This window comes from Alosa sapidissima, chromosome 1 (assembly GCF_018492685.1).
Source record: "Alosa sapidissima isolate fAloSap1 chromosome 1, fAloSap1.pri, whole genome shotgun sequence".
NCBI lineage: Eukaryota > Metazoa > Chordata > Actinopteri > Clupeiformes > Clupeidae > Alosa > Alosa sapidissima.
In genome coordinates, this window is record NC_055957.1 from 4,506,918 (window position 1) to 4,526,762 (window position 19,845).

The 19,845-nt window shown below is 41.0% G+C and overlaps 1 protein-coding gene across 1 annotated transcript; it reads left to right on the forward strand.

Moving 5' to 3' along the window:
• Nucleotides 1–6,202: 6,202 nt before the first annotated feature.
• LOC121677529 (calpain-1 catalytic subunit-like) lies at nt 6,203–17,270 on the forward strand. The gene is made up of 21 exons (XM_042056292.1): nt 6,203–6,292; nt 6,420–6,680; nt 7,122–7,191; nt 7,362–7,480; nt 11,165–11,298; nt 11,390–11,639; nt 11,736–11,821; nt 12,722–12,796; nt 12,886–13,040; nt 13,117–13,280; nt 13,396–13,407; nt 13,536–13,741; nt 13,842–13,875; nt 14,016–14,084; nt 14,166–14,223; nt 14,476–14,531; nt 14,909–14,977; nt 15,068–15,146; nt 15,238–15,354; nt 16,297–16,349; nt 16,560–17,270. The coding sequence occupies exons 2-21, from the start codon at nt 6,444–6,446 to the stop codon at nt 16,584–16,586; spliced, it is 2,070 nt and encodes a 689-aa protein (XP_041912226.1). The 5' UTR covers nt 6,203–6,292; nt 6,420–6,443; the 3' UTR covers nt 16,587–17,270.
• The last annotated feature ends 2,575 nt before the right edge of the window (nt 17,271–19,845 follow it).

Consider the following 19,845-nt stretch of genomic DNA (forward strand, 5'->3'; position numbering starts at 1 on the left):
CTTGTTTTGATAGTCCAGTAAATTATCAGTGGTTAAAGTTTTACGTAGTAGCTTTAAAGCCTTGTTTCGGTCCGTTATTGCTTTGGTACATTTATCATCCCACCAGGGAACATTCTTCATATTACTTTTCCCCTCACTCATTGGTATAGACTGTCTTGCTATAAAATAGAGATATGAGCTTATGCTATCATTCATGTCATTTACATTCTGCTCAGAACCTGGTGCACATTCAGCCAATTCTGTAGCCATGTTCTGGAATTCCTCCCAGTTAGCCTTCCAGAAAAGCCACTTATGGTGTCCATAATTTGGATCAGCTCTGATTTCCACATCCACTTTACACCATATAGGGAAATGATCACTGCCAATAGTAGTTGTTTGGTCAGTGCACCATTGACATCTGTAAGCTAATCTTCTGTCAACTAAGGTTAAGTCAATGCATGAGGTTTCATTCTTAAGGATATTGAGTCTAGTGCCAGAGCCATCATTTACACACACTAGCATTCTGTCATTAATTACTTCTTCAACCACCATGCCATTCATATCTGTATGCTTGCTACCCCACAAACTATTGTGGGCATTAAAATCGCCACACCAGATCTCTGTGTGGCTCCTCTTAGTAATACTATTTAGGAGATCACCTGTTAAGGCTTTGCATGGGTTATAATAGTTGATGATGGTATATGTTTCCTTAGACCCATTAAACATTTCTGTGACAATACATTCATGTTCCCCGCTTACTTTAATACACTTATAAGGAATGCCTTCTTTGATGAAGGTTACGCATCCACCACCTCTTTCATTACCCCTGTCATACCTAATCGCACTATAGCCCTTAATGACAAATTGCAGGTGTGATTTCAACCAGGTCTCCTGAATACAAATCACCTCAGGTTTATCTGTTAGTTCATGAATATATCTTTTAAGTTCCTGACCATTAGCTATTAAGCTTCTTGCGTTCCATTGTAAAATGAAAAACACCATAATCCATTCAAGCACTACATGTATCTTGACTCTGGCCATATTTACGATACATCATTATATGGATCTCCATTGTAGCAGAAGACCCCAAGAAACCATTGGCAATTTCCACAATAGAATTAATCCTATCATGTTTCCTTTTGATTTTCATGGTTGTGTTCATTACTGTACACAAGAATGCAATGTTATGTAATTGTTGCATGCACATTTCCCTGGTTCTGACATCGGCCTAGTCGAGTGCTGACTTCCATTCAGTAGACCCTGCTCATTCATTTGACTTGCTCTGTTATATTGGCTCCCTGCAGTGCTAGGTCGGGTTAGGGACGTTGGAGCGTTAGTGGCCCTGTCTTTCTGAACCGTCTGAAGGGCATTCGCATAAGACATTTTACTCATAACTCTGTATTTCTGCACTTCCTTTGCCTCTTTGTTTTTCACAGCCACCATACGCAGCACTATGTGGGCCGCCACAATTGCAGCATTTTAATGCATTTGCTTCGCACTTATCATACTCATGGTCCCCACCACATTTCGCACCTTACTTTCCCTTTGCATTGGCTTGCAACATGACCAAATCTTTGGCATTGGAAACATCTTAGCGGGGGAGGAATATATTCGCGCACCGTGTAAGACATAAATCCCATTTGAACTCGCACTGGCAAATCTTTAGTAAAAGTTAGCAAAATTGACATGCTGTCAATTTTCTCTTTGCCTTTTGTCAGACGTTTAACCTCAGTTATTCCAAACTGGGACAGATTCTCTTTTATCTCTTCTACAGAGACAGAGGTAGGGATTCCTGATATGACCCCTCTTGTTCTAGACATTGTACCAGGAACATGCACAGATATCTTGAGATTATTAAGTGTGTTTTTCTGCAGTATGAGTTTGCGTTGCTCTTCTGAGTTGGCATATATCAGTAGCCTACCATTCCCCAAGAATGTAGCGCGGTGGATATTCCCTATCTCTTTCTGAATGGCCATAGTGATATGAATGAGATTAAGGTCTGGTCCACCTATAGCTTCAAAGGAGACAATTACTTTCCATGTGTCAGTCACGCTACCTCCATTAGCACTGGACCGTTCTCCACCAACTCTAGACTTTTTGCTTATCACTGACACCATTGAATCCCCACCACTGCTATCCCTGTCAGACAACTTCCTCACTCGACTAATTTGTTCCAAAAACGTTTCATCCACATCACTAAGACTAAAGAGCCCGCCAGACTTTTCCCCCATGATCACTCACATTCACTGTGCAGCTTTAGTGGGATATAATTAGATGAGTGTTACCGCGTGTTGCAGAGATTTGAATTCACTGCTGCCAGCAACCTGTTCACCTGGAAATCCGACCCTCCAGCCAAACAGACTGTCCGCCTTCCGACTACGGAACGATTCCCTGCTATTCATTCATTAATTCAATCAATCTTTATTTATTCTCGGAGGTTCATTGAGGGTAGTCCTCATTTTCAGTGAAGCTGAGATTACAGTAACACTGAAATAACAAGATATATAGTATAATAATTATGGTAAATAAAACAAATAATAAGATAACCTACATAACAAATAATAAGATAACCTACATAACATTATAGGAGGAAGGGGGAAATACAAATACAATAATAACATAACATTTACATAAAACACATACAATTTTACATATAGAAGGTTTGTGATTAAAGTTCTGAATTGATTATAGGAAAGTAGAGAGTTATTTTTTTATGTTACATTGAAGATTATAGGAAGTAGGGGCACCATAACAAAAGGCCGACTTTCCCAACTCAGTGTGGATACGAGACACCTTGATCATCAAACAGTCATTTGATCTGGTCTGATAGGGACCAGAATTCCAAACAAGCATGTTTGAAATATAACCTGGTATTTTTCCAACAATAACCGAGCTTTAGCACTTAATAATTTGTCAGTCAGAAGTTGTTGAGAACAGTTTACTGCACATAGTCATCATCTGTAACACAGTATCCAGAATAGCGCTCTCTACCGCGAGAGCAGGAATATCATTTCACTACGGAAAGCCCCGAGGGGATAAAATACATTCATTATGATACCAGTCTGTTACAATACCTCTGTAAATAAACAGATACCAATGATTATGTCTCCTCTCTGTCAAAGATGACCAACCCACTTTACAATAGAGGACACAATGATGAGTGCTATAGCCATCACCAGTAATGAATCTCAGGGAGCCAATGGATAGTAACTATAGGAGAGGAGTTACATGTGTCCTCTTTGGCTGATTGAAGACCAGGTGTGCTCCAGCATTCTGAATCAGCTGTAATGATCTTATTACACAAGTGGGTAAGTTGCATTTAAAGAAGAGACAATATCATTAGATGGTGAAGAGAACTGGGCCCAAAATGGACCCTTGTGGAACACCCTTTGTGACTGGCAAAAACACTTGACATTTCCTGACTTCACATATGAAACCTCTGAGACAAATAATTCCAAAACCATTCACATGCCTTATCATCCAAACCAATATTATGTAATCTTTGTAAGAGTAAAGGATGATCAACTGTATCAAATGCTTTTGACAAATCAACAAAAAGGCCAGCACAGTGCTTCTTAACATCTAAAGCAGATATTATATTATTAGTAACTAATGTGGTAGCTTTGATAGTGCTGTGGTTTGTTCTAAACCCAGATTGTGATTGTTAGTTATTAACCAATGATTCAAAAATCTTTGATAAACAGGGTTGGGACGGTAGTTATTTAAATAATTAGAAGAACGTTTAGTCCGCACACCAGAATCTGCTCCTTAGCGTTTTTTTTATTTGTAGGCTATATCACCACATGTGATGTTTCGGGCCCCAGCCCAGCCCTTCATCAGACATGAAACAAGTGGGGAGACACACCTCCATATATACATCCATGATTGATCACATGACCTATCACGTTAAAGTGCAATTCCATCATGAAAGGACAGATATAAATACAGATATAAATGTAAATATCACAATGTATGCATATTCAAACATTTACAAAAATATTTAGTTCAGGTAGGAAAGGACAAGCCTGCAATGCCTTAGGCATCTCTCTATTTCTTTATTGTTTTTCATCTATTATCACTACATTCTACAGTGGTTGAGGCGCCTTTTTAAACATTTCAAATATGTCAAACCAGGCCTAAGGCATTGCAGGCTTGTCCTTACCTGAACTCAAATATTTTTGTAAATGTTTGAATATGCATACATTGTGATATTTACATTTATATCTGTATTTATATCTGTCCTTTCATGATGGAATTGCACTTTAACGTGATAGGTCATGTGATCAATCATGGATGTATATATGGAGGAGCTTAATGACTACAGACCTGTCGCTCTTACATCACATGTGATGAAAACAATGGAGCGACTGGTCTTAGGTATGCTCAGACCCCAGGTACGCCATGCACTAGACCTGTTACAGTTTGCATACCAGGAGAAAGTGGGCGTGGACGATGCCATCACTTATCTTCTACAAAGGACACATTCTCACCTAGACAAGGGGAAAAGTGCTGTGAGAATCATGTTCTTTGATTTCTCAAGTGCTTTTAACACCATCCAACCCCTCAGACTGGGAGACAAGCTCATGCAGATGGGTGTGTACGCTCACCTGGTAACCTGGATTACAGATTACCTGAACGAGCGACCACAGTTCGTCAGACTGAAGAACTGTCTCTCTGACACTGTGATCAGCAGCACCGGAGCGCCACAGGGAACTGTGCTCTCTCCAGTCCTGTTCACCCTGTACACATCTGACTTCTGCTACAACACCGAGTCATGCCACATGCAGAAGTTTTCTGATGATACTGCAATTGTGGGGTGTATCAGGAATGGGCAGGAGGAGAAGTATAGGAGCCTGCAGGACTTTGTGCAATGGTGCAAACTCAACACTTCAAAGATCAAGGAGATGGTGGTGGATTTCCACAGGTCTAAGCCCACTCTGCTACCAGTCTCCATTGATGGGGTCAATGTCGAGGTGGTAAGCACCTACAAGTACCTGAGTCTCCACCTGGACAATAAACTGGACTGGTCAGCCAACACTGACGCACTCTCAGAAAGGGCAGAGCAGGCTGTACTTCCTGAGGAGGCTGCGCTCCTTCAATGTGTGCAGCAAGCTCCTCAGGATGTATGTTGGGGAGGAAGCACAAAGAAGAAGGATGCTGGGCGACTTGACAGGCTGGTAAGGAAAGCTGGCTCTGTAGTGGGAGCTGAACTGGAGTGCATCACTTCAATATCTGACAAAAGGACCCTGAACAAACTGATCAACATCTTGGACAATGAGTGTCACCCACTCCACAGCACTATTGTTAAGCAGAAGAGCCTGATCAGCTGGAGACTTCGCTCACTGCCTTGCACAACAGACAGACTGAGGAAGTCATTCATCCCCAGGGCCATTGAACTGTTTAATGCATCACTTAAGGGAAGAGGAGAAACAGACTTCTCCGCATAGTCTGTCTGCCTCTTCACCACCTTCATGTCTTGAACTGTCTGTCCACTAGCCACTTTACAATTGTATTCTGCCTCACTGTTTGCGTGCTTTATTAGCACATATGCACAACCCCCTCCCTCCATGCCACAGCTGAACTGTGACCACACTTATACCTTTCTTAATATAGTTATTTATACATAGATATATAGACTTTTTTCTTGCACTGTTGCACTGTTTGACTTACTCGTTTGACTTACTCATTTGCACCATCACCATGACACTCATTCACAAAGAGCACCTTACCTTACCTTATGCACAGAGGACCACAGGCTCAGTCCCTGCTTCAGTCATTGCTAGCGCACCTGATTGATTAATCACCCACTATGTGGATACTGTTTTTTAGAATTGATTTAGATTAAGTTTTATTTAGTATAATTTGTATTTTAGTATATTAGTATATTCTTTATCTTCTACTGTCCTTATTGCTTAGTTGTGGTTTTTTTTATATTATATACTTTTAATTACTTTTTCTGCTGTTAGTGAATGTGTGTGTATATTGTTTGTATGCTACTGTGACCTTGAATTTCCCCTAGGGATCAATAAAGTATCCTTCTATCCATCTATCTACTATGTCTTGGTTTAAATTAGTATTTTACCTGGTTGCACCACCTGACAATGCTCAATGTCACAACACTGAACCACACACTGCTATCTACTGGACAAAGACCAGGGAAAAAGCACAGTAGACCAATACTTCAGACGACAGAAAGTACTTCTGTGTAGAATTGACCCTTGTACCTCGCCCCACCCAATAAAAAGCACCAGACATGCCCTCTGCCTTTCTTACTCCTGGATTAGTTGCATAAACCTCCACCACTTACTGACAGGTAAGCGCAGTGCATATTAATGGTATATTGTAGTCATTTGACTAGATTTTGATAATTGGGTTAAATAAACTACCTCAGGTTTACAATTGCAGTTTTGTGTGCGTTGTTGTTCTTCATATCTTTCCAGAGACACGCTTCCCCATCTGCCAGAATGCCTCCTCCTGGTGTGTGTCTGAATATTATGAAGGAACGGCATAAGAAAGAGGGCAGAGGATCTGTCACCAACCCTGACAAGTTCCTGGACCAGGACTTTGAAGATCTACATCAATACTTTCTCAAGAATGGATTTAGGTTCTTAGATAAAATGTTTCCTCCGGAATGTAGTTCCATTGGAGATGGACTTCTCCCATCAAATGACCTGGCAAGAATTGTGTGGCAAAGACCAAGTGTATGTGAAATAGATTTCAGACAGCACACACACTCATTACTGGTGTGCAACACTGATTATACTGTAGATTGTTTCGGTAACACTTTACTTGACAGTATCGACATAAGAGTGACATGACACTGTCATGACACATGAACCCTAATCTTAACCCTAATCTTAACCTCTAACTCTAATCCTAACCCTAACTTGTTGATAAAAACCGAATGTCACTTAATAACAGAATCGTTATGTCATAAACGTTTACAGTATGACTTGTTTATGATACATTCATACAGGTGTCATGTCACTCTTATGTTGATACTGTCAAGTAAAGTGTAACCGATTGTTCTTTGAGAAAATTCAATTATGGTAAAAGGATAGTCAGGTACCAGACAATAAACATAGCCTAAACTAAGCCTTGTGTTGATCTTAATGCTGCTTTGTTTGTTATCGTTGAGACAGAAAATTGTGAAAGACCCTCGTTTTATTCTCGAAGGAGTGTCCAGGTTTGACTTCAAGCAAGGTCGAGTTGGTAAATACTTGTGTGAAATACAGTAGATGCAAACAGATGAACTGACCACCATAAAGCACATATGGGCTATATTATATTAGGTACAGAGAATTATGAGCACATGTTGCTGTTCAAAGCTTGCAACCTCCATGGATAAGAAATGCTTCTCTCTTCCCCGTTATTGTCTGTAGGGAACTGCTGGTTTCTTGCCGCTATTGGAGCGCTGACATTTCAAGAAGACATGAAAAAACAAATTATACCAGCAGGACAATCTTTCGAAAAGGACTATGCAGGGATTTTCCACTTCAGGGTAGGGAAGATTCATATACTCTATGTCTTCATGGCTATCACATTATATGGTGCATAGCAAAATCAATACAGGGCCGGTTTTAGTCTACAACTACTGGGTGGGCTGGTTAGAAATGTTGGGTGTGAAACATAGCAAAGCGAAAGTTGGATCAAAATTGACATCAACACAAAACACGTGAAAAATTCATTGAATCGTTAATTTGCCCAGACTTGTTGTGTATCATAATATTGATAACTTTAATCATCCAATCGGAACACATGGATCCGCTTATGTGGTTGCCTGCAACATTGTTCAGTCTGGGCATGCAGTGATGATGTAGGACACACTTTGTACTGCTTGACAAGTTCAGTTGTGACCTTGTGAGTGCATCTCTGATACAGCATTTGGGCTATGAGGTGTACAGGCAAGTCAGCATATTGATCTCCAACACTGCCCAATGAATCAACAGAGTCAGTGTACTGATGAAGGAATAGATTAAATTGAAAGATATGGAAGGTTAGCAAAGTGATATCATGCTTCCTATCTTAAGTATATAGTATATATACTCTTTTGATCCCGTAAGGGAAATTTGGTCTCTGCATTTAACCCAATCCGTGAATTAGTGAAACACACACAGCACACAGTGAACACACAGTGAGGTGAAGCACACACTAATCCCGGCGCAGTGAGCTGCCTGCTACAGCGGCGCTCGGGGAGCAGTGAGGGGTTAGGTGCCTTGCTCAAGGGCACTTCAGCCGTGGCCCACTGGTCAGGGCTCGAACCGGCAACCCTCCGGTTACAAGTTGTGGAAGAATTTTTAGATTAAAGATGTATAAATACTGAGAGTCTGAAATAAGGTTTGTCTTTCTTGTTAGTAGTTTATTAATCTCTGCGCAGAGAGGTCTCATAAGCATCAGGCTATCAGGATACAGAGACAAAGTCTGTGCACCCAAGAGACAATCAGTTGTTTTCTCACACACACATTTATACCTCTCACAGTATCATAATCTCATTGTATCATTACACCCTCTCTGCACATACACATGACTTGGTCAATACAATGGGTTATTTAAGAATCAAGGACATTAAGAACATTTCTAACGTCATATAACGCATGATTTGCCATTGGACCATTAGTTATTGAAACAGAAGTATCAAATAATAAAAACTAATAAGAACTTTAAGAACTAGATTAGTGTCAAACAGAAAGAGTTCTGCACTTCACACTGCATTAGAAGTATCAATTATAAGGAACATCAAAAGCTAAGCTAAACACAGGAGAGTCCATTCAAAAGTGTGAAATCATACAGAAACACAAGTATCAAAACAAAGGTTAAGGTCCCTCATTGTCATTTCCCCCTTACAAAGTCCAGAGTGCTAACCGGTGGGCCACGACTGCCCAAGTACTTTCTTGAAAGTACTTACTTAAGTACTTTCAAAAAACAAAAATACAGTATTTTATTTTGATACATGGTGTGGCTATGCATTTTGTAGTTTATTTTGATACACTTGAAATTATGGTATTTGAGTGTATGCTATTCCTACCCTGGTGCAATAAGAAGTGAATTCTATTCATACCCCGGTGCACACAGCAATGTGTCCAATTAGTACCCCGTCTGGTACAAATATCAATGTATGCTATTCGTACCCCGGTGCACACAGCAATGTGTTCTATTAGTACCCCGTCTGGTACAAATATCAATGTATGCTATTCGTACCCCGGTGCACACAGCAATGTGTTCTATTAGTACCCTGTCTGGTACAAATATCAGTGTGCTATTTGCACCCCTGTGCATCTATTCTGGCATATTGATCACACAATGTAATATTTTTTTTTTTTTTTTTTAAAAACAAGCAACATGTTTTTTGTTGTTGTTACGTAACAGGGTGTGAATAGCTCAGCTATGTAATAGACACTCTGAATAAGGTATGCTGTTTGCATCAATGTACAGTTATAAGTGGATGCTATTCGTACCCTAGTGTTTATAGTACTGCATGCTATTTACACACTGGTGCATGAGCTAATTGTTGCAATCAAAACTTCCGTTTGAGAACCGATTTCTTGTTCAAATTGCGCGCCTTCTCTCCAGAGACGTTGGTACACATGCACACTCACTCTGCCAAAATCATACCTGTCAACATTTAGCTTTCCAAAAACGGGAGATTTTTTGTTTTTCGGGGGGGCACTAGTTCAGTGTATCAACAACACTCAATAACAGTTTATGTGATGTGTTAATCAATTAAATTCCGCCATGCTTTTTGTGCACGTGAGCAACGCCTTTTTGTTGTTATGTCACAGGGTATGAATAGCTTAGCTGTGTGGCCAAGGGTATTCGTACCAGGGGTGTAAATAGACACTCCGTATTTAAAATCATGCCCCCATAATATAGCACTGTAGCTGCAATAACTTGAGTTAGGTAGCACTGTTTTCGGGAGATTGTCTCGTATCGACAGCACTTACTGACTTTGAGAAACAGAGATCTATGTGAAAATTGTCACAACCTGGTCCAGAAGCCTCGTTTCCTAGCCTGTGACTTGAGATGCCTTTGCTGCTCCGGTCCAGAAGCCTCGTTTCCTAGCCTGTGACTTGAGATGCTGCTCCGGTCCAGAAGCCTCGTTTCCTAGCCTGTGACTTGAGATGCCTTTGCTGCTCCGGTCCGGGTTTTCCTTCTGCCTTGGCTTTTGGTTGACTGACAAGGGAGATGTCCAATCACCTGTGTTTGCTCTGCTACACCTGCTGCCACTCTCCTCGTCAGCCATGGCTTTTAAGCCATGCCATGTGGAACACTCTTTGCCAGATCGTCACGTCTTTCAGTGTGGATTCTTGCGTTGTCTCATGTTCTTGCTGGATTTACTGGTTTTTGACCAAGGATTGTTTTTGGACTTTGTGATTTTGCCTGAACCTTTTTGGAAACCTTTGCTTGGACTTTGCTTGCTCTTTGTTACTGACCTCTGCCTGTTCTGACACGTGAGTCTTGCCTAGCCCCTTTGCTTAACTGCCTGTGGCCTACCTGTGTACCGAACTCTGCCTGTTTTTTGCCACTCTGGAGATCTGCTTGAGCCCTGCCTGTACTGCTGCCTGTGCTTTTTTCGCCTACTAAGTTGACTCTGCCTACCAAGTGGTTTTGCCTGGCTGCCTATTTTTGTGTTCTTCAACATTAAAACCTAATTAACCTTTAATCAGCTTCTGAGTCTGCTTTTGGTTCCACAGTCCCTTACCTGGCCTCACCGGCCCTGACAAATTTTCAGAGATCTATGCCAAAATATTTCCTTTAAGGCATCAGGAGAGTGGGTTAGCCTAACACACACACATAAGCCTACTGCACAGCTATGTACCAGCTAGCTACCATTACACTCAACACCTACTCATCTACATCCAAGCTGGGTTTGAGACTGCACACTTAAAAAAAAAAAAAAAAAACTTCTTGACTTTGTTTGGGTGGGCTTAGCCCATCCTGGCCCCTGCCTAGAGCCGGCCTTGATACTATCCGGTAAGATGTTGCATAAGGCATTACAGGGACATATTACAGCACTGTAAAATGTATACCGTAGACTGAACTATTCAGTGCTGTATAATACAAACAGTTGATATACGTACAGTACTGTAAAAGCTTTGCTAGACCCATTTTGTGACTGTCACTTATTAAGGAGTGTCTTAATTTTTTTTCTGTGTAGCAGCATTTTTGAAGTCTTATTCTTTTTCAGTTCTGGAGATTTGGGAAGTGGGTTGATGTGGTGATTGACGACAAGCTTCCAACTATTGGTGGGAGACTGATATTTGTACACTCAAAAACCCACAATGAGTTTTGGGCTGCGCTGATGGAGAAGGCCTATGCTAAGTATGTGGTCCAGCTGCCTTTACGATGCTCGTTGTTGTGTTTTAAGAGCGTCCATTAAAGCCATGTGTCGTCTGCATTGTCCTTCCTGTAGGGTTTGTGGCTCCTATGCTGACATGCACTTTGGCTACGTGTCTGAGGCCCTGATGGACTTCACAGGCGGCGTTCACATGACATACAAGCTGAACGAAGCCCCCCCTGACCTCTGGGACATCATGTTGAGAGCCGCCCAGTCCAAATCCCTCATGGGCTGTGGTACTCCAGCAGGGGTCAGTCGGAAAAACACTGTTTTGCCTAATGGGATTGTGGACGCCCATGCCTACACAATTACAGGAGTTATACAGGTAATGTTAGTGTGTTTTTGTGTGTATGCACTCATATTTGTCTGTGAGTATTTGTGAACATGAATCTGGTTTTCTGCATTTGTTTGCTCCTTGAAGGTCCTGAGTAATAATCGCCCTGTTAGACTGATCAGGTTGTTCAATCCGTGGGGCGAAGGAGAGTGGAGGGGTGACTGGAGTGATAAGTATGTCTTCTTGTTTAATGGCAGCAATGTGGTTATTCTAGGCAACATTACTGACTGTGTGTATTTATGGTTGCCTGTAGTTCATATCAGTTGCACATATTTCAACAACAACAATATACTTACAATAGCAACAATTTTTCATTCCTTGGATAGTCATTATTCCATTTCAGCCCACACCACTATGCCCTTGGATAGTCATTATTTCATTTCAGCCCACACCACTATGCCATCACTTCAACTGGTATTTGTAAATCAATATTTGGTAAGACTTTACTTGACGGGTGAGTTCATAACACATTCATAGCAGCTGTCATAAACTGCACATAAAGCATTCATGACTTGTTTCATGAGACATGACTCAACATTCATACCAAACCTTTCATGAATGTGAAAGACAGAACGACGAGAGCTTGTCAAAATAAGTCCAAAGTCGCAAACCAGCATTGCCTTTTTTGGTCCAAACCTCTTACCTGATCACGTCACAGCTGAGTATTTGTTTTATGATGTAACCTTTGCAGATGTTCCGTGGTACACATTTTTGATATACTGTGTTTTTTTACCGTATTTTCTTTATCATTATTTGCAGGCATGGACGGATTATGAACTTTCGGGCCCCTGGGCCCAGATATATTAAGGGCCCCCCACTAATTGTTGTATATGTGGGAGGGGGGGTTTGGGGGTCCTCCCCCAGATTTCTTTTTTATTTGTTTGATGTGATTTCCTGTATTCTGGTGCATTTTGGGGATGGCCAATACTACATTCAATCAGATTCATAGCCTACATCCTGATTTGTTGATATTGAGGCAATGATTCCATGCAAAGGCTTGGGCTTCAGGGCCCCTTGACCTCTTGGGCCCCTGGGCCCGGTAGGCCCGTGCAGTAATCCATCCCTGTTTGCAGGTCATCCAAATGGCAAACTGTCAGTCCAGAGGACCGTACAACTTGCCTCTCCATCTGTGACGACGGTGAATTTTGGTATCAAAATCAAGTTCCTTCTCCATTACTCTGCCATGTTGAGTTGTATTGTACTGTTACACAAGATGCCTGTTCATTTTCCTCTTCAGGATGTCAATGGAGGATTTCTGCCAGAGCTATTCTGACATGGACATATGCTCCACGAGCCTTGCTTTCCTTGATGCATCCACAGACTGGACATACAAGTTTCACGAGGGACGATGGGTCGCTTGGACCACTGCTGGTGGCTGTCTGAATAACAGAGGTGCTTTCTGTTTACATAAGAACATTGAATTTAACAGGATGGAATGCATTCTAAGTGTTTTCTAATGGTCTCTCAGGGAGTTTTTGGATAAACCCTCAGTATCACATAAAGTTGGAACCCCTGAAGGGTGAATGTGCTAATGACAACGACAAGAACCTACTCGTGTCCCTCATGCAGAAGTCTGACAAAAGGAACAGGCGCCTTGACTCCAACTTCAGTATTGGCTTCGCGATTTTCAGTGTGCGTTGACGTTTCTCTTTGACACAACTCTTGTGCTGTACCTGACAGTTTTATTTTTACAAAGTGCTCGAGATCTCTGTTGATTTTCGAATTGTTCCTTTCGGTCTTTCAACAGGTGCCACCTGAGGTAGGTACACAATATCTTTATGTCTGCTTTATGTCTGTATCTCTACCTCAGAAGGTGTCCTTGGGAGGAGGGGTTTGGGGGGTTGGGGATTATTATCATTTTTATTTGACAATGCCATTTTGCTTCAGTACTATGGAAGAGAGGGGAAGTTCCCTGCAGAGTTCTTCAAGAAGAACCCTGTAGCTTCAACCAAACAATTCATAAAAGCTCGAGAGGTTGTTGAGTTCTTCAGATTGGTTCCGGGCGAGTATATCATTGTCCCGTCCACTTTCAACCCAAATGAGACGGCTTCCTTCATCCTGTCCATATTCTCCAAGACAGACAGCCATCTTGAGTAAGTACTCTACTGCATCTGTGATTTTGATGTTTATAAATTATATTACTGACATTTGATCCACATTGAATTCTGTTCATTCATTATGGCCTACTTTCAGTGAAAATTCCATTGACAGTTGGACGATTACAAAGGTAAACTATCATATATCCACTTTTGTTTTGATATACAAAGGTAAACTAGGATACTAATCATATCAGTTTTTGTTTTGATAATGGATACTGCTCATATCCCATTTTGGCCAAACATTTGTTATCACCTGCTTGTACTTCAGCCCAGTCTAACTGACCAACTAAATGACAACAACTCCAAGGTTACCTTATTCAAGAAGTTCACTGACCAGGTAATTTAATGAAAATTATAAACTCGTTAAAAGTTCAATGTTTCATATTGAATACTGAGTATCGCTATTCACTGTCATAAGTATGAAGAAGTCGATGCAGAGCAGCTACAGAGGCTTCTGAATGAGAATCTTCTTCAAGGTGAGAGCTCATTTCACATGCAGACACACACACACACACACACACACGCCTTGTACCAACAGCTGTTGTTCTTGCAGCATCTGATCCAATAGACAACATATTCACTAGCCTGTCTAAAGTGGTTTCTATCAGTGTTTTTGCACACAAAGCAACAGAGGAGTTCCGTAAGCAATACTGCTTGCTCTAACGTTAGTGTTGGTTTCATTTGGTCTAACACAAATTCTCTGTCTTGGTCTTTATCTGTACTTTCAGGCAACTCCTCAGGCTTTGGCCTGGATACCTGTCGCAGTATGGTTGCCTTGATGGATGTATCCTGGCCTTTATTGTCCTTCCCAGACAAATCATAGAAATCACTTATAAAAGAGTAATAATGATAATTGAATATTGAATTGATAATTGTATCGACATAAGAGTGACATGACACTGTCATGACACATGAAACCTAACCCTAATCCTAACCTCTAATCCTATAACCCCAACCATAACCCTAAACCTAACCCTAACTTGTTATGACAAAAACCGAATGTCACTTAACGCCTCTGTTATTATGTCATAAACGTTTATGACACATTCATGTCATGTCACTCTTATGTCGACACTGTCAAGTAAAGTGTAACCGAATAATTCTATTTCATCACATAATGAGGTATTGATGTATCAGACATTTTCCTTAATGCACTTGAAGCTCTCTGTCACTGGCCACCTTAATCGCCATGAATTCCTTCGACTGTGGGACCGAGTGGTCACATACAGGGTGAATGATCCTCTCTGTTCACTGTAGTCTTGAAATACCAAGCCTTTTGAGTACACTGTTTTATAAAGGAAACTCAACTGTCGTTGATAGGAAATCTTTTACCGCACTGACATTTCAAGGACTGGTGACTTGTCCCTTAGTGAACTGAGGAATGCTATGATTGCCGCAGGTATGGGGAAAAAAAACAACTTTATGAACTTTACATTTGGCTCGGTCTGTGTTGGGAGAGCTGTGACATTAGTGTGTGTCTCTGTCTGCAGGTGCGCAGATTAGCGATAGCATGCTGAACCTCATGGCTTTGCGCTACGGTGGCTCAAAAGGAAACTTAACGCTGGAGAGCTTTGTGTACCTCATCCTGCGCTTGGAGTGCATGTCCAGTAAGCACCAGCAGACACTTTGAGTCTCTTTTCTGGTTTGTTTTGGATGAACTAGAGTGGTGGACACCGGAATTTTGACGATTGGTCCGGTCTCGACTTTTCTGACTCGTTTTGAACCGCCTTTGACTACTCAGAGTGGCTGCCAACAGCATACTGTAGGCTACTCAAACATGTCCTAAAACAATCCTAAACGTTCGTTTTCAAAACTGTGCAACTCACCGAGTGGTTAGTGGTGTTCGTTGATTATTAAAAGCAAATACATCGGCGCAATGTATGATTTCCAGCCATCTTATTTGCTATTGTGGAACTATTTATTCAGACACCTCACAACCGCTCAATATTTGAACCTGAAGCATAGACGGTGGCACTGAGTCTTCCAACAGAAATCAATGGGATTTTACAAAATGCCAAATAAAACACGACAAACTGTATTTCGCTACGCTACTTGTTTTGGAACATCAACGAACACCACTAACCACTCGGTGAGTTGCACAGTTTTGAAAACGAACGTTAAGGGTTGTTTTAGGACATGTTTGAGTAGCCTACGGTATGCCTGTTGGCAGCCACTCAAAGGCGATCTAAAACGAGTCAGAAAGGTCGAGACGGGACCAATCGTCAAATTTTCGGTGTCCACCACTCTAGTTCATCCAAACCAGAAAAGGGACTGAAAGTGCTAAATACCGGAATTTTCCTTTAAGTCAAATCAAGAAAACTTTACTTTTCCTGTGAGGGAACGTCATTTGTTGTTAGGCACAAGCATAGATACACACCAGCATTCCACATTCTAAAAGCAAGATAAATAATTCTTACTATTGATGGGATATTCACTAAAAACCATCCAAAAACGAACTGTTATCAAGTGATTGTAATAACTTTTATGTTGTATGTTTTGTGAGAACACTGCTGTTTAAACTGCCTTCTATTTTATCTATTTTACCACAGAGGTCTTCAGAAAGCTGTCAGATGGGAATGGAGTCTATCTGCAAGAGTATGAGGTGACTATCATTATCAACTTTTAACATTGCTTTGTAAAATCTACACAAGCCAAATTTTCACATCTGTATGTTTGAGAAAGTTTGAAGTTAAGTTTTCTTTTCTTTACATATGAAACACAACAGCCAAAAATATTGATGACATTTGACTTTTTCCAAGTGTGGTGGAAATGATGATGCTTATAGTTAATGATTGTTTTTTTTCTTTTGCAGTGGATGCATCTTACCATGTATTCCTAACTTAGAAGTTGTGACGACAACAATGTGGCGCTCTATAAGTTTCCGAAATACTCTACATGCTATTTGTATTTAGGCTTCTGAGAACCTGTGCTGATGTAAACTTGAGTATTAAAGAAGCTGAAGTGACGGCAGGGTTGATTACGGCAGCTTCAGGTGATACAAAAAGCAACAGCTAAGGTTCTCACGAAAGCTAATATAACTGTCTATATACTCCAATAATTAAGGCCCTGCACTGGCTTCCAGTAAGTCCCACTATGGAACAGGGCCAACTTATCTATCAGACATGCTTCTGCAGTACACACCTTTCGGACCAGGTCTCAGAAATACTTTTTGGTAAAACCTGCTGTTAGAACTAAACAAGGTGAAGCAGCTTTTAGCTTTTTTCAGCTTTGGAAGACATAAAAAATGTCCCGGATGACCTCAAAAATGCCCCAACTGTAACCAGTACTAATCTAGACCTAAGACCAGAAGAGAGGTGTTCTCAGTGCTTACTGCTACCTGATCAAATGCACTTCATGTTAATCAGATGAACTGTGTATTATTATTATTATATCTTTACTTTTATGCACTATTTTTAAACTCTTGCCCTTTATGCTTTTGTTTAGGCTACTATTAATCTTTGCTTTTGTTTATGTAAAGCACATTCAATTACCCCTGTATATGAAATGTTTATAAATAAACTTGCACTGCCTTGAAAACAAGGATACCCTTCCCTGTCCTCTTATTTTCTTCTAGATATCAAACTAGTATGAAACGAGCATTAATGAAGAATTCCAGCAATTATTCACATGTAGATCTCTGTTTCTCAGTCATGAGTACTGTTGGTACGGGGAAAAAAATGGTACTACCTAGCTCGAGTTGCTGCAGCCAACAGCTAGAGTGGCCAGGCAGCTACAGTGCTACACTATGGGGGCATCTTTAAAATCCTGCCCCCAGAGTTTAGCACTGTAGCTTCCTGGCTGCAGCAACTCGAGCTATGTGAAAAAATGCCAGAGTTTTCCTTTAAGATAGCTTTTGAGATAAGATCATGTTGTAAATATTTATTGTAGGATTAGCGATGACTGTAAAGTGCTGGAGTGAAAGTGAAAGCTTGCTTTGAAGTTTCCCTTCATGGTTATGGTATGGCCTATCGGTATGTTGCATGATTTTACGAAAGTATGATTTATTGCGACATCAGAAGCAAGTCAAATTTGTAGTTTCTTATGTCTCATTCCATCAAACTACAGATCCGCTACCCGATCTGGTAAACTTACATAGTGCGGTTATAGCCGATAGAGGGCCGCGAAGCAAATGCAGCAGTGCCGTTCACCCTGTTACGAGTTGATGAACCACTGAAACAATTTTGGAAACATTATTTTAAAGGTACAAAAAACTCTTTGTTGTTGCTTTTAAGCAGGTAGGCTATATGAGACTCGTACTGATGATTGCATTCAGGAGTGAAGCACTGCACCATGTTGAGAGCGGTTTACAAGACCTTAGTTTCAGTTTTTAAAAATAAAAATATAAAGACGATCTATTCTCAATAATTGCTTCAATCATCAGAACAGCAAACTGCTTATCAATTCGCAAAATAAACGTTCCTTTTCTATAAAATTATATAGTATTTTACGTTGTTAATTTGGTTTGTGTAGAAAAGAAAATTGGTTACTATATGGAAACGTGATGTCACACTTTAGTACTCTATTGATTTTTACGATCAAGGTCAAGGTCCAATGCTGAGCGAAGGGGTGTGTGTCCCAGGTACTCAGAGCTGTCTGTAATTATGAGAAACCCTAATTGTAAAGTGATAGGTAAGAAATGGCCACTGCAAATCCACAACGTGCAGTGCTCAATCACATAAGGCCCAAGGTAGTCACTCCACCCAGTAAGAATAATGGAAACAATGTAATAATCTTTGGAATGTGGCTGGTGCATTCCATAATTCATATGGCATACAATTAGACTCATAGGCCAAATGAAGTAATGAACATGGTTTTCTCTCTGTCCAGGGACTGCATGAGGGCATTCTTGTGCATGAGGGCATTCAACTTTCTATAAAAAAATGCAATGCTAATCACATAATGTGGGGATATGGGGATTTCTGGTTTATGTGCCCACCTGCACTGGCAACCAGTGTGGCTTGTGTGACTGGAAGCGTGGTCACATGGGGCAGGTCACATGACTAACTAGGAAGTTATAAAGTTTGGTTTGTTGAGAGCTCACATTCTTTTGCTGCTTCCACCACTTGCTCTTTGTGACTGTTAAGGTCCCCTGTCATGCAGGTAATGAATATGATGTTCCATGCAGTGTGTGTGTGTGTGTGTGTGTGTGTGTGTGTGTTTGTAGAACTCACTTCTCATGACTTGTTTTAACTTATCAGGGTGAATGCTAGAACCATGTGTTTCACTCTTCATGGAGGACACTGAGGTGACTGCCTGATTTTAAGATTTGTGTGCTGGGCTACAGACACTGATGCTCTGCACTGGAATGTTCCTTTCTTCCTGGGTCACTGTGCTGTGGGGAGTAGTGAACGCTCTTGCAAAGGACCAGGCCAGCCACTGTTTTACTGTTTACTGTTTTACAGTTTTTGGGTTTGTTTGTTTGCTTTCATTTTGTTTGTCTTTTTGTTTGGTTGCATTGTCTCTCTATAACTGCTTGTGCTGGGAGCTGGCTGTTCCTCTTTTGTTCTATCATAGGCTGTCCTTGTACAAGGCCGGATCCGCAACTCAGTACTGCTCCTTTCGGGTTGGGTGCCACATGGAGGGAGATTTTCTCGGTGTGTACTGGTAAACAACACAGTGTGGTATTTTGTAGTGGTATCCTGTAGTGGTATTTACTTCTTGTGTTTGCCGTGTTGCATTTGCCGTGTTTCTTGTGCTTGCCGTGTTGCATTCTTTTGTGGTGCTGGGTTTGCTGTCTCTCTCTCCCTCTCTCACCAGGGCCCCTCTCCAAGACGGGAGCTGTGTGTGCTGACCCGACCTTATTAGCCTGAGGAGTCTCAGCCAGTTATCCCATGCAGTCTTTCTTACTTACATTCTGGATTGTATTTATACTATTTGTAATAAATTTGAGTATTTCGCATATGCCTTTTTGTTAACTGTTCCTTTGTGGGGAAGGCCGAGAACCAGCCACGTTAGAGAGCTTATAGGTTTCTCCCGCCTGGGTTTAGGGGGTGGCGTAGTCAGAGTAGGTATTCTGCATGTCAGGTACCACAATAAGGCCCAAGGTAATCACTCCACACAATAATTGACAAGAATAATTGAAATATTGCAATAATCTT

What these genes read in the sequence shown, in the direction of transcription:
- LOC121677529 (XM_042056292.1), top strand. Translation starts at nt 6,444, where the DNA reads ATGCCTCCTCCTGGTGTGTGTCTGAATATTATGAAGGAACGGCATAAG. An exon ending in ATGGAGAAGGCCTATGCTAA is followed by an intron (nt 11,299 to 11,389) that starts GTATGTGGTCCA and finishes TCCTTCCTGTAG; the next exon opens with GGTTTGTGGCTCCTATGCTG. An exon ending in GAATGCTATGATTGCCGCAG is followed by an intron (nt 15,147 to 15,237) that starts GTATGGGGAAAA and finishes CTCTGTCTGCAG; the next exon opens with GTGCGCAGATTAGCGATAGC.